The sequence below is a fragment of the Penicillium verhagenii genome (genome assembly GCF_028828195.1).
Source record: "Penicillium verhagenii strain IBT 33310 chromosome Unknown utg000007l_segment0_segment0, whole genome shotgun sequence".
Lineage (NCBI taxonomy): Eukaryota > Fungi > Ascomycota > Eurotiomycetes > Eurotiales > Aspergillaceae > Penicillium > Penicillium verhagenii.
In genome coordinates, this window is record NW_026643171.1 from 24,871 (window position 1) to 36,160 (window position 11,290).

At 45.4% G+C, this 11,290-nt stretch overlaps 4 protein-coding genes across 4 annotated transcripts; 3 read left to right on the plus strand and 1 right to left on the minus strand.

Annotated features, from left to right (window-relative positions):
* Window positions 1-403: 403 nt before the first annotated feature.
* N7466_006679 (catalase) lies at window positions 404-2,529 on the plus strand (the record flags this gene model as incomplete). The annotated part of the gene is made up of 11 exons (XM_057166069.1): window positions 404-437; window positions 494-623; window positions 684-707; window positions 786-996; window positions 1,057-1,149; window positions 1,209-1,216; window positions 1,275-1,398; window positions 1,461-1,748; window positions 1,809-1,893; window positions 1,963-2,391; window positions 2,456-2,529. The coding sequence occupies 11 exons, from the start codon at window positions 404-406 to the stop codon at window positions 2,527-2,529; spliced, it is 1,500 nt and encodes a 499-aa protein (XP_057019110.1).
* Window positions 2,530-4,806: 2,277 nt separating this feature from the next.
* Window positions 4,807-6,552, plus strand: N7466_006680 (GMC family oxidoreductase; the record flags this gene model as incomplete). The annotated part of the gene is made up of 1 exon (XM_057166070.1): window positions 4,807-6,552. One exon carries the CDS (start codon window positions 4,807-4,809, stop codon window positions 6,550-6,552), a length of 1,746 nt encoding a protein of 581 aa, XP_057019111.1.
* Window positions 6,553-8,140: 1,588 nt separating this feature from the next.
* On the plus strand, window positions 8,141-8,484 carry N7466_006681 (uncharacterized protein; the record flags this gene model as incomplete). Its single annotated transcript, XM_057166071.1, has 2 exons — window positions 8,141-8,191; window positions 8,296-8,484. 2 exons carry the CDS (start codon window positions 8,141-8,143, stop codon window positions 8,482-8,484), a joined length of 240 nt encoding a protein of 79 aa, XP_057019112.1.
* Window positions 8,485-10,167: 1,683 nt separating this feature from the next.
* efm7 (putative nicotinamide N-methyltransferase Nnt1) lies at window positions 10,168-11,084 on the minus strand (the record flags this gene model as incomplete). Its single annotated transcript, XM_057166072.1, has 3 exons — window positions 10,168-10,242; window positions 10,296-10,868; window positions 10,938-11,084. The coding sequence occupies 3 exons, from the start codon at window positions 11,082-11,084 to the stop codon at window positions 10,168-10,170; spliced, it is 795 nt and encodes a 264-aa protein (XP_057019113.1).
* Window positions 11,085-11,290: the final 206 nt, after the last annotated feature.

Genomic DNA, 11,290 nt, shown 5'->3' on the forward strand with positions numbered 1-11,290 from the left:
GCGTAAATGCCCAGGTTTCCGACCTCGTTCAACCAGTGGGCTGAGGCCATCAATCGACCCAACATCTGTTAAAAATGCTCGTACCTAGGTACCTATCTAGTAGGTAAACCTTGGGTTGCACCTACTAGTAAACACTCCGAGGGTCCGATTTCCGCTTATACGGCAAATGACATGTCTCTTGAGTCTTGCGTTGGATGAACGGTAATGACGTAACAGATCAGACAAGTAGCCCGGAGTCCAGAGTCCAGACACCTAAGTGAAACCTTGGAACAAAGTTTGATTTGAAACAGCTTTGGCCATCAAGATGAAGAACTTCCCTATATAATGCATATCAATAAATGTCTCAATCAGTTCCAAAATATTCGGATTCCTTCTGCGAGAAATACAAATCTGGGAGTTCGTCATGTCCGCTGACAAATACTACACTCTTGCTGAAGGTAAGCGAATTCAGAATGCATCAATCGTATTTTGATACAGTCATTGAGAAGAAAAGGCTGTCCCTTCGCAAGCAGCAGCACCGCTGTGCTTATGCGCAATGGAAAAGGTGGTGGTCTTGGTCTGCTACAGGATACCCAACTAATTGAAACCTTGGCACATTTCTCTCGTGAGAGAATCCCAGAACGGTAAGAGATAGAGAAAATAATAAGCTTGTCTTTTTATGGCTAACAATGAGATTTTTTCAGTGTTGTCCATTCTAAAGCGGTCGGGTATGTTGATCAAGTTAATGAAATTTGTTCCGCTTTACTATCTAAGGGGGCTAACCTTAAAATATTGGCGACTCAAAGAGCGTACGGAGAATTCGAAGCCACTGCCGACTGCTCCGATCTAACATCTGCCAGCTTTCTTAATAAGGCTGGCAAGAAGACTCCTGTTCTCCTTCGAGTCTCCACTGTTGGAGGAGAGTCGGGCTCGGCTGATACTTCACGAGATGTTCATGGCTGGGGAATGAAACTTTACACGGATGAAGGCAACCTAGACTGGGTCTTTAACAATACTGTGAGCAAGTTCCAAGGTTATCGATGCATGTCCAAAAGTATGTGCTTATAAATAATGAAGCCGGTATTTTTCATTCGGGACCCCATCAAGTTTCCCTCTATGAACCGCTCACACAAGAGACACCCACGAACTCACCTTCCTGATGTGAATATGGTATGTGTTAGTTTCGAGTTAAATGATTCAATGTATATGAGAAGCTAACTAAATATAAGTTCTGGGAGTAAATAAGTCCATTTGAACCTTTGGAAATCGCATGCTTCCTGACTTACTTTCCTTAGCTTCCATGTCGGCAATCCAGAAGGGATTCATCAGCTCCTGGTTCTTTTCAGTGACCGTGGAACTCCCAAATCTGTCCGCTTTTTGAACTCCTACAGTGGTCATACTTATAAGTTTACTAAAGAGGTTAGAAAAATCAATGCGGATCTTGTGAAATATGACGGCATTGGCTCACCTTTCAAAACCAGGATGGTTCATTCAAATATATCAAAATCCATATGAAGAGCCGACAGGGAGTCAAGAGCTTTACCCAAGAAGAGGCAACTAGGATTGCAGGCGAGGACCCCGATTACATGATTCGGGACATGTTCGAGGCTATTGAGAGAAAGGACTACCCTTCATGGGATGTATTTGTCCAAGTCATGGATCCCTCCGAGGCCGAGAACTATCGTTGGAATATCTTTGATATGACCAAAATTTGGCCCCATGAGGACTTTCCACTGAGACAGATCGGCAAACTGACCTTGAATCGCAACGTTTGTTATCCGAATCCCTTCCAAAGTTGGAGGTTTTGACTGGAATTAACCGTTTCTTAGCCTAGCAACTATTTCGCCGATATTGAGCAGGCGGCCTTCTCTCCGTCTACTATGGTACCTGGTTTTGCAGCCTCAGCCGATCCTGGTTAGTCATTGATACATTGATTGGGAGCGTTATCATATAAGTAGGAAAACCCATTGACGTCTTATTTAGTCCTGCAAGCACGCCTGTTCGCCTATCCCGACGCAGCCCGTTACCGCCTTGGCGTCAACTACCAGCAACTCCCCACCAATGCAGCCAAGGTACCCGTATACTGCCCCTTTGAGAGAGACGGCAAAATGAGGTTTGACGGTAATTACGATGGTGATCCGAATTACGTGAACTCTTCTCTTCAGCCCACCAAGTTCTACCCCGAAGTCAAAGGCAGCAACCCTACGTCCCTGAGCCTACATACCGAGCACGAGAAGTGGGTTGGCGAAGTCATAACATACACCAGTCACATAAACGACGATGATTTCCTCCAGCCTGCGGCGTTATGGGATGTCATTGGTCGCGATCCAGGACACCAGGACAGAACTATTAACAACCTTGCTAGGAGTATCAGTGGGGTCAAATCACCTCAACTGCGCAGTGCAGTATATGGTTGGTCTTTCCAAAATTCTTGTTGCTTGCAGATTGCATGATCTTACTGACCTACTACCTGCAGCACTGTTTAGCCGAGTCAACCAGGATCTTGGCGCAAGGGTAAAGAAGGCGACTGAGAGTTTTATTCAAAAATAAATCTTTCCTACGGTAGCTCTCCTCTGCTTAAGGGAGTTAGTTAATTGGAAGTATTGTCTTTGGTCAAGAATCGGAACAATTGATATAATCTCCCACCATAAGCTCTAGACAGCTTCTGTGACGTAGAATAATCTTCTATCATTCAAAAATTTGATTTCTGAAATCCGCTTATTTTACTTTTCTCAAGCTAATGCAATGATCAAAACAAATCAATATGGAGATATCATATGACTGGCCGCCTCGGATTATCTGCACTTTCCTTCTTGCGTGATCTGTTCCCACGTAGCCACCTGTGACCTCCGGCATAATTAGCGTGGAGAATTTCTCCATTATTGGAAATTCACAACGAATTTCAGTTCGATTATTCTGCTCTTCTACGATCACTCATCAAAATCTGAAGAATATGTCGCCGGGTGGTACTGGTACAGATGTGTCGAAAGCAGAAAGCTATGCTCGATACCTAACCGGGTGCACCGGCTCGGATGGGCTAGGTGGCCACTGGCCCGAGACCTCCATGACCATGACGTTTTACACTCGGGAGTCGGGACCGACTTTTTGAACCATCTTCTGAGAATCTGAGTTTTCCTTTGGAAAATCATGGATTCAAGATCTTGATTGCGAAGTGATCCAAACTTTTCCCCCAATAAAAAAAGAGAGAATTGGCCCGTGATAGTGGAAAAGGATGATTCAATAGACAGCGAGACTCGAGAGTCCAGACACTCGGCTAGGTTGAAGGTCACCTCGGCCCCCGGATGGGCCGGGAGCCGGGGCCCTTCGTTGTGATGATACCACAATGTACTTCGAACTCTGCTGACTTTGCTGCTGCCTCTGGAACAAGGCTTACATTGGATGCCTCAAGGCTCAGGAATAGCATGCCTAAGGATTGATTGATTGATTGTTTGTTTGTTTGAACGTTTGACATTGATGCTGGAGAATGCCAGCAATGGAGAAGAGGAATACTGTATAAAGACTGCTTGCTGGAGCAGGAGGACTTAGTTCTTTTTCTTTCTCTCTTCACACTAGAATTTTCAGTTACACCGTACCTAAACCGATTCACTTCGTTCCCTTGAGCGACATCGTGACATTCGTCGTCTCAAGTTGCTCCAGAGTCCAGATTCCAGCAACCTCGGAATTATATCCTAAGGTACTGAGATCGTAGAGGATATAACTAGTCTAGACATCAGAGTCCTTGATCTATTTCTTCTTCCATCCATTCATCTGTTAATTAACGTTAATTAACAATACGGAACTCTATCTGGTTACTACTTTTTGAGGGAGAAATATATGGATATTAATGGATAATCAAGGGCAAATCTATGTGGAAGGCCGTCAAAACGAGGTGTAATTTTTATGGCAGTGGAATAGGAAAAATTCATGTATCCCAGCATCCAAACTTCAAGGAACCTTGGAAGCTATATTCCATGCGTTCCGGCATGGATTAATGTGCACTTTCACTTCAGTTTCTTCACCATTTACGGCAATGGCGATGGTTTCGGAAAACATTATATCAATTGTTCACCACACCTAATTTCCATACATTTATATTGAACTGGAGCTGTAATTTTAACCCCCATATAATCCATGGATCAATCAAGAAAGTGAGCATTGAAAACCTTGGAAGAACAACTTGATAGTTCATTCAAAAAGTCGAGTGGCGAGCTCAGCGGCCAGCTAGGGACGGTTAAAATCTAACTATTTAAGAGATCTTTGTAGATTAGTCTCAATCTTCTTAAGCAAGCCATGGTTAGCAAGCCCTCTAGGAAACACCGGAAACATTGTTAATACGATCGAGGACCGACTTATATTCCACTAGTAGGAACTATTTACCCTGCCATAATTGGAGGTTACCTACTAGGTATGACGACCACTGGAAGTATAGACAAAATCTCAAATCAGAGTTGAAGCTGACCGTGACGCAATATCAGGTCTAGGTGAGTTATCAAAGTTGACCTTGATTCTAAGGTTGAGCAAAGAATTTGTGTTACTTTTGATTGGAGCACACCAACCTCCGTATAAATCAGACTTCGAGATTATCCATGGGTAATGAAATACAATATTGTTGAATGAATCATTGATTCTTTGCCTTTGCACACATGGAGGTAGATTATGTGAATAATCGGTGGGTTCACGGGTGGGCGGCAGGTGTTTCTGAAATTACGTATATAAATCATGGTCTTGGTAGGTATACAGCAGGTGTCAGAAGCATCACCTGGAAAATATTTTTAAAAAAAATTGCACATCCAAATCAAGGAGATTATCTATCTTTATATTTTTACCATGACGGTCAAGGACGGATCTCGCTTTGACTTCATTGTGGTCGGTGGGGGAACTGCAGGTAACTTGGTTGCCGGTAGACTTGCAGAAAATCCCAACGTCAAAATTTTGGTTATTGAGGCCGGCGTGGGAAATTCTCACGAAATCGAGGAGATCAGGACCCCCGCAGAGGCCATGGAGCTCCGCAACAGCAAGTATGACTGGGCCTACAAGACCACAATGGTCAAGCGTGACGACTACGAGCGTGTGGAGAAGCCCAACACTCGCGGTAAAGCCCTTGGCGGTAGCTCATCCTTGAACTATTTCACATGGGCCCCTGGATCCAAAGGCACCTATGACCTGTGGGAAGAGTATGGAGGGAAGGAGTGGACGTGGGATCACCTTGTTCATTACCTGCGAAAATGTGCTACCTACCATGATGACGACAACGTGTACCCCGAAATTCTCAAAAAGATTGGAACGGATGGCCCTATCCCCATTTCTCATTCGCGCTTGATCCCTGAGATGAAGCCTTTCCGCGAACTTCTCATTAAGGCTTGGGAGTCCACCGGTCATCCTATCACGGAAGATATCTTTGATGGTACGATGAGAGGCCTAACACACAGTGTCAACACAATTTATAAAGGCCAACGCTCGGGGAGTTTTCTCTGTGTGATCGACAAACCAAATGTCACTATTCTACCAGAAGTCCATTCCAAGCAACTTATCATCGATACGGCGGATCGCGTCTGTAAGGGCGTAACGGTTATCACTGATTCCGGAAAGGAGCTAAATCTGTTTGCTATGCGTGAAGTTATTGTATCCGAAGGCGTATTTGAGACTCCTAAGCTTTTGATGCTGAGCGGTATTGGTCCAGCAAAGGAGTTGGCAAAACATAACATCGATACAATCGTCAACTCCCCCCATGTTGGCCAACATCTGCTTGACCATCCCGGCGTGCCCTTTGTCCTTCGTGTCAAAGACGGGTATGGAATGGATGACCACGTTTTGCGAAAGGGCGCTAAGCATGATCAAGCCATGAAGAGCTATAGCAAGGATCATGGTGGACCGATGGGATCGGGTTTCTTGGAGATGGTTGGATTCCCTCGCATTGATGATTACCTCGAGAGAAGTCCGGAATATCGAGAGGCTAAGGCTTCAAACGGTGGAGTCGACCCCTTCTGCCCTTATAATCAACCTCATTTCGAGCTCGACTTCGTCTGTCTATTTGGCAGTGCCTTCCAGTGGCACTACCCTACTCCCAGCAAGGGTGACCACATCACCGTGATGGTTGATCTTGTCCGCCCGGTGTCCGATCCTGGTGAGGTTACACTGAATAGCGCCGATCCTCTCCAGCAAGCCAACATCAACTTGAATTATTTTAATAATGATCTTGATATCATTGCAATCCGCGAGGGGATCAGATACAGCTATGATATTCTGAAGAATGGTGAAGGTTTTAAGGATATCATTGTTGATGAGTACCCTTGGGAAATGCCGTTACATTCGGATGATCTGATGAAGCGAACGGTGTTAGATCGCTCCCAGACTTCATTCCATCCCTGTGGCACTGCCCGTTTGGCCAAGAGCATTGAGCAAGGGGTCGTAGACCCTGCGCTCAGTGTTTTTGGAATCAAGAACCTACGGGTCATTGATGCATCTGTGATTCCCGTCATTCCTGATTGTCGAATTCAAAATTCCGTTTACATGGTTGCTGAAAAGGGCGCGGATATGATCAAGCAAACTCATCGGGATATATTCGTCCATTGATTTGCAATACGATATGAGGGTCTTTCCATTCATGAGCTAGGTGATGTGAATTAACCTTGGGGGACGAAGCTTGACTTTCCTAAATTGATATTGTGTTCTGGTTTCTAGGAGTTGGTTCAGCTGAAATAGTTGGGAAAAAAAAGATAGAATCAAAAACGCCTTATTTTTGGAGGGTTTCGAATCGGCTAGTCTGGGCATTTGTTCTTCTAGGTATTAATAATGATCCAGAATGCATCATGCTCTTCGAGTATCCCGAATTTATCATCTAGCATTTCGGTAGCAGCTGCAGCCTCGATCGGAAGGGCTCAGATACAGCCGATTTGGAAGGCAACATTCCAAAATGGGACGCAGACACAAAATCAAATGAACAAATCACAAAGGTCTGACAAATTCCCCGACTCGGTGTAATCGTAAAACTGGTGGGTGGTAGAGTGGATAGTCCAGCCCGTAGTTTCATACTGCAAGTCACGATGTACTTCAATAATTTCCAAAATGCATCTTTCGGTATTGAGCCGCTTTGTATCTTCTCTATAAAAAGGAGAAAGCCTGTCAAGGTTGGTTGCACCATAACTTCTCTTTGAAGTTTATGAGCAATCTTCGCCAGGATAGCTTCCTTTGAGTCAAGAAATTCCTGCATTTTCAGCATTTGGTCTATGGACGTCCAGAGAGCATAGCCAATTTCGGTGTCGAACGCGGTTCTTGGTGAAATTTCCACCATCACTATGAATATTTGAGTCGGAGTGAACCAAGGTTCTGGTGGCCTGAATTTGAGCTGGCATCGCTGTAGAACAGGTCGGATGAAAGGCCAGAAGCCAGTACCCTCTGGATTTGGCCTTAGCACTTTAAAAGGCTTAGCATATTATGGACGGTGCTTCTTAGTAGAAGTGAGGATCTTATAGACTGGAGAGGCAGCCCTGCTAGCCTGACCCTTCAGGCAGCTATACTAGCCTAGCCCCTAAGGCAGCCATACTAGCTTTCCTAAGTAAGCACGTGATGACCACACAGACCTAGGGAAGATCAGGGAAAGGATAGAACCCTAGAGATTAGTCTACAGACAACCAGGCATAAACTGCTAATAGCATATCCTTGCAATCCTCACTCTGGTCTATACTTCACCAAGCTACTACTGAGTTAGTGCTTAACACTTGCTGAAGCTTGGGGACTTAGTTCTTTTTCTTTCTCTCTTCATACTAGAATTTTCGTTACACCGTACCTAAATCGATTCACTTCGTTCCCTTGAGCGACATCGTGACAGACCCTGTTCTTGATTATATCCAGCATTCCTGGATTAATAGCTGCCCTGAGGCATTCTTACGCCATATTACACGCCGTTACTGCCATTTGGGAGAGACAGTAACCTCACGATGTGAAGGCGCTCATTGGCTTCTTAAACAGGATTTGTGTGTGTCAACCAATGATCTTTTGACAGTCTTCCAAAGGTTTGAGCATGTTGTTGAGCGCCAACTTCATTTTATCAAGACCTCAATTGCAAGTGCAAAGATCAGACAACCTACAATTGTTGAGCCTCTGTATCGACTGCTTATATGTCGGATAAGCCAAAAGGCGATAAAGTTGACTCAAATCCAGCATGACAAATATCTTCCAGAAGGGGAGAAGAAGCCTCCGATTCCGCCTTAATGTGATTGCGACTCACTAACAACCATGGGGGTACCTTGTAACTAGTATGTTATTAAGGCATATAAAGATCAAGGTGACTCTCTCCTAGATCAATTGTACCACCAGCATTGGCATCTTTATGTTGCAGGAACAGCCCCTGAGATCCAACCTGAGCTTCTTATTAAGAACCCGCTGCTAATTACTCGCCGTGGTAGGCCTTCAGAGCCTAGTCGTGCTGAATTACAGGAGTTCTCCCAGTCTCAAAGCCTACTTACACAGGAACAGCCTCAGGAGACTACACTTGACATTGTATAAGAGGAATCTACAGAGATGAGGAGTCGTGAGTCATCTGTTGACCCAATTGCACTTACACCCTTTGAGCGATCAACACAGCGTGAGGCTTCAGCTTAGGAATATGTTGTTGAGGGCCCTACAGGAGGGCGTGGTCCGTGGAGGCCGTGGACCGTGGTGGAAGAGGGCGGGGAAGAGAGCGTCCTAGTATGGCAGCACAGCGTCCTACACCGGCTACACGTCCTGGTATGGCAAAAAGGAGTCAGACTGCACATATAAGTGAGCCAGAAAGTGATCACTGATGCCTCAGATGACTCATTTGTATACTACTAAGTAGTAAGGGGTCAGGAGTCAGGACATGCATTGTTCGTTGTTATGGAGCGTTGAGCGTTCATTGTTATGGAGTGTTAAGCGTTCGTTGTTATTGAGCGTTATTATCGAGAAGAAACTGCATGTAAATTGTAGGATTTAGTACGTAAATTAGAATGGACTCGAGAGTGGACTCGAGAGTGGACTCGACTCAGTCACTCAAGAGGGTTTTAGTGCCTAGTTTTAGTGCCTGGGGCATAAGGCGGTAAGGCGGTGAGAAGGTAGTAGGGCGGTATTAATAAGGCAGTAAAAAAATTTCAAGGCGGTGAGAGAAGCGGTCAGAAAATATTTCTGCCTAAGACAGAATTAGGCAAATTCAGGTATCAATCTATCCTGATTAGGTTTAATGGGTCACGTGGGTGTGTGTTAGTGTGTGTTTAGATTAAACTCCTTTATTATAATCGAGGTTTCGAATGACCACGCTACCTCGGTGGCGTATCTCTTTCAAGGTTGCCTCGGGGACCTTGCAAGAAACAATATCCGAATAATTTACCGACGGGATGATCTTTTTTTTCTCATTAGTTCTCGTTGGCTTTGAATTATTCATAATCCTACTTGCATCGCTCCCTTTGGACTTAATCTTCTCCACTTCACCTTCCAAACTCGGAAGGAGCCTCTGCCAACTTTCTTTCAAAGCCCGGCCATTTTTCTCAAAAAGTCTTTCTCTTAGTTCTTGAAATCGGGACGGAAGCTGCTCCGGCTGATACCCTGGCTGGAGGCTAGGAAACACCGATGAAATATCGCCAGCCGCCTTGGTCGTTTGTCCTGCGGCTGCTGTAGATGCTGTGCGAATGGCAGACTTTGAGAGATTTGTAAGAGATACCATGGTGTCGCCCTTGAGAAAAGACATATAAACGACATCTGGAGGTCTTCGTGGGGATTTAACGGATCTTTTATATCTGCATGTATGGGGTAAATTGCGGGACTGGTCTGACGTAGGGCTGTCGGGATAGTTCGAAGAAAGCGGCCCGATTTCCAAAAGAGGTAGGCTGCCCGCCAAATGCCAATTAGAACATTTGAAGAAACATTTGAAGTCGAGAATTTGGCGGCCGACCCTTTCAATGTTTCCCGCCTTCAACGCATTCATCATTCATACATCCATACTATGCAGGAATTGAGTCGGAAAAATAGAAATATGAGATATGCTCCCGACTACGTCACCCGGGCTAGTTCAGTCATCTATATTCCAAATCCGTTCACCAAAACGATACGTAACTAGAGAGTGACAGCAGCGCTGAAACCACCACTCACCCATCATCTATCAATTGTATAACTCTGAGCTTTTGTCTTGATGAAATGCAAGGGTATCATGCCAAAACACAACCAAACTCCAAGGTTTCAAGCATCCTTCTCCAGTTGGTCTGGTGCCCACCGGAGTTCATATCCAAACACCGTGCGCCGAAGTCTTTCATCCTGTGGGACGTTTAGTATTCTATCAATTACTTAGGTTCGGGAAGAGGACTTACACCTGGATCATCTTCGAATAGCACATCGTCCATGAGCTTTTCAAAGATTTTGATCACCGTGAAACCGCTCGACTCCGCCAGCGGAAAGAACTTCTCAGTCTGCGGCAACAACCATGGCTGATAGGGAGTGAAAATGACCAAAGCCACGGCCTTGGGATCCCTCTTCAAAGTCATGTGCATAGTCTTAATAAGATTCGCATGTTCGCGCCAGCTGTAAACCACGTCTGCCATGATCAAAACGTCAAAGGTGGCAGGGATGCCACCCTGGGAGGAAGGGATATGCGCTTGTAGAGGTTCCACCGGTTTGCCCCACGCATAGCCCTCGACATAGAGACGGGAATGGGATGGAATCATATCCGCCGACAGATCCGCATTATGTTGCATATTTGTCACCAGGTCCGGGTCCGGATAGTCGGTCATCACTGTGGTACGAGCCCCTAGGATCGCACTCACAATGCTGGGGACGCCTGCGGCGGCGCCGATCTCAAGGACATCCTTGTTGCGGATGAGCGAATCCGCCCGTTCTTCGATATAATGTGCGCTAGTTCGACCGGCGTTCCAAAGCAAATTCCCCTATATGGTAAAAAAAATTCAATCAGTAAGTCTTAGAAGAAATCAATTGGACCTTGGTGAAGGACATACGTAGAGTGGGTGGTCGCCCACAAGCCGCACGCGCACCGTCTGTCCGGACAGCATGCGGTGCTCGGCAAATGTGGGCTGTTTTTCTTCAGGGTAGAACCCCTCAGGGTCCTTGAACAGGTCACCCGTCTCAAAATCGTCGTCGGCCATAGTTAATCAATGAATGTGGGGTGCCCCTCGTACGGGAAAGAGGAAGAAAAAAAAATCGGGGCTTATCGTCTTATCGGTCTGGGGGGTTGAATTGATGCCTTAAGGCAGAAACATGCAGAGTGTATACATACTAGTACCAGTACTAATAAAAAATGCATGATACCCAAGTGTTCAAATGGACTCACCGTTAGTATACAGAACAGATG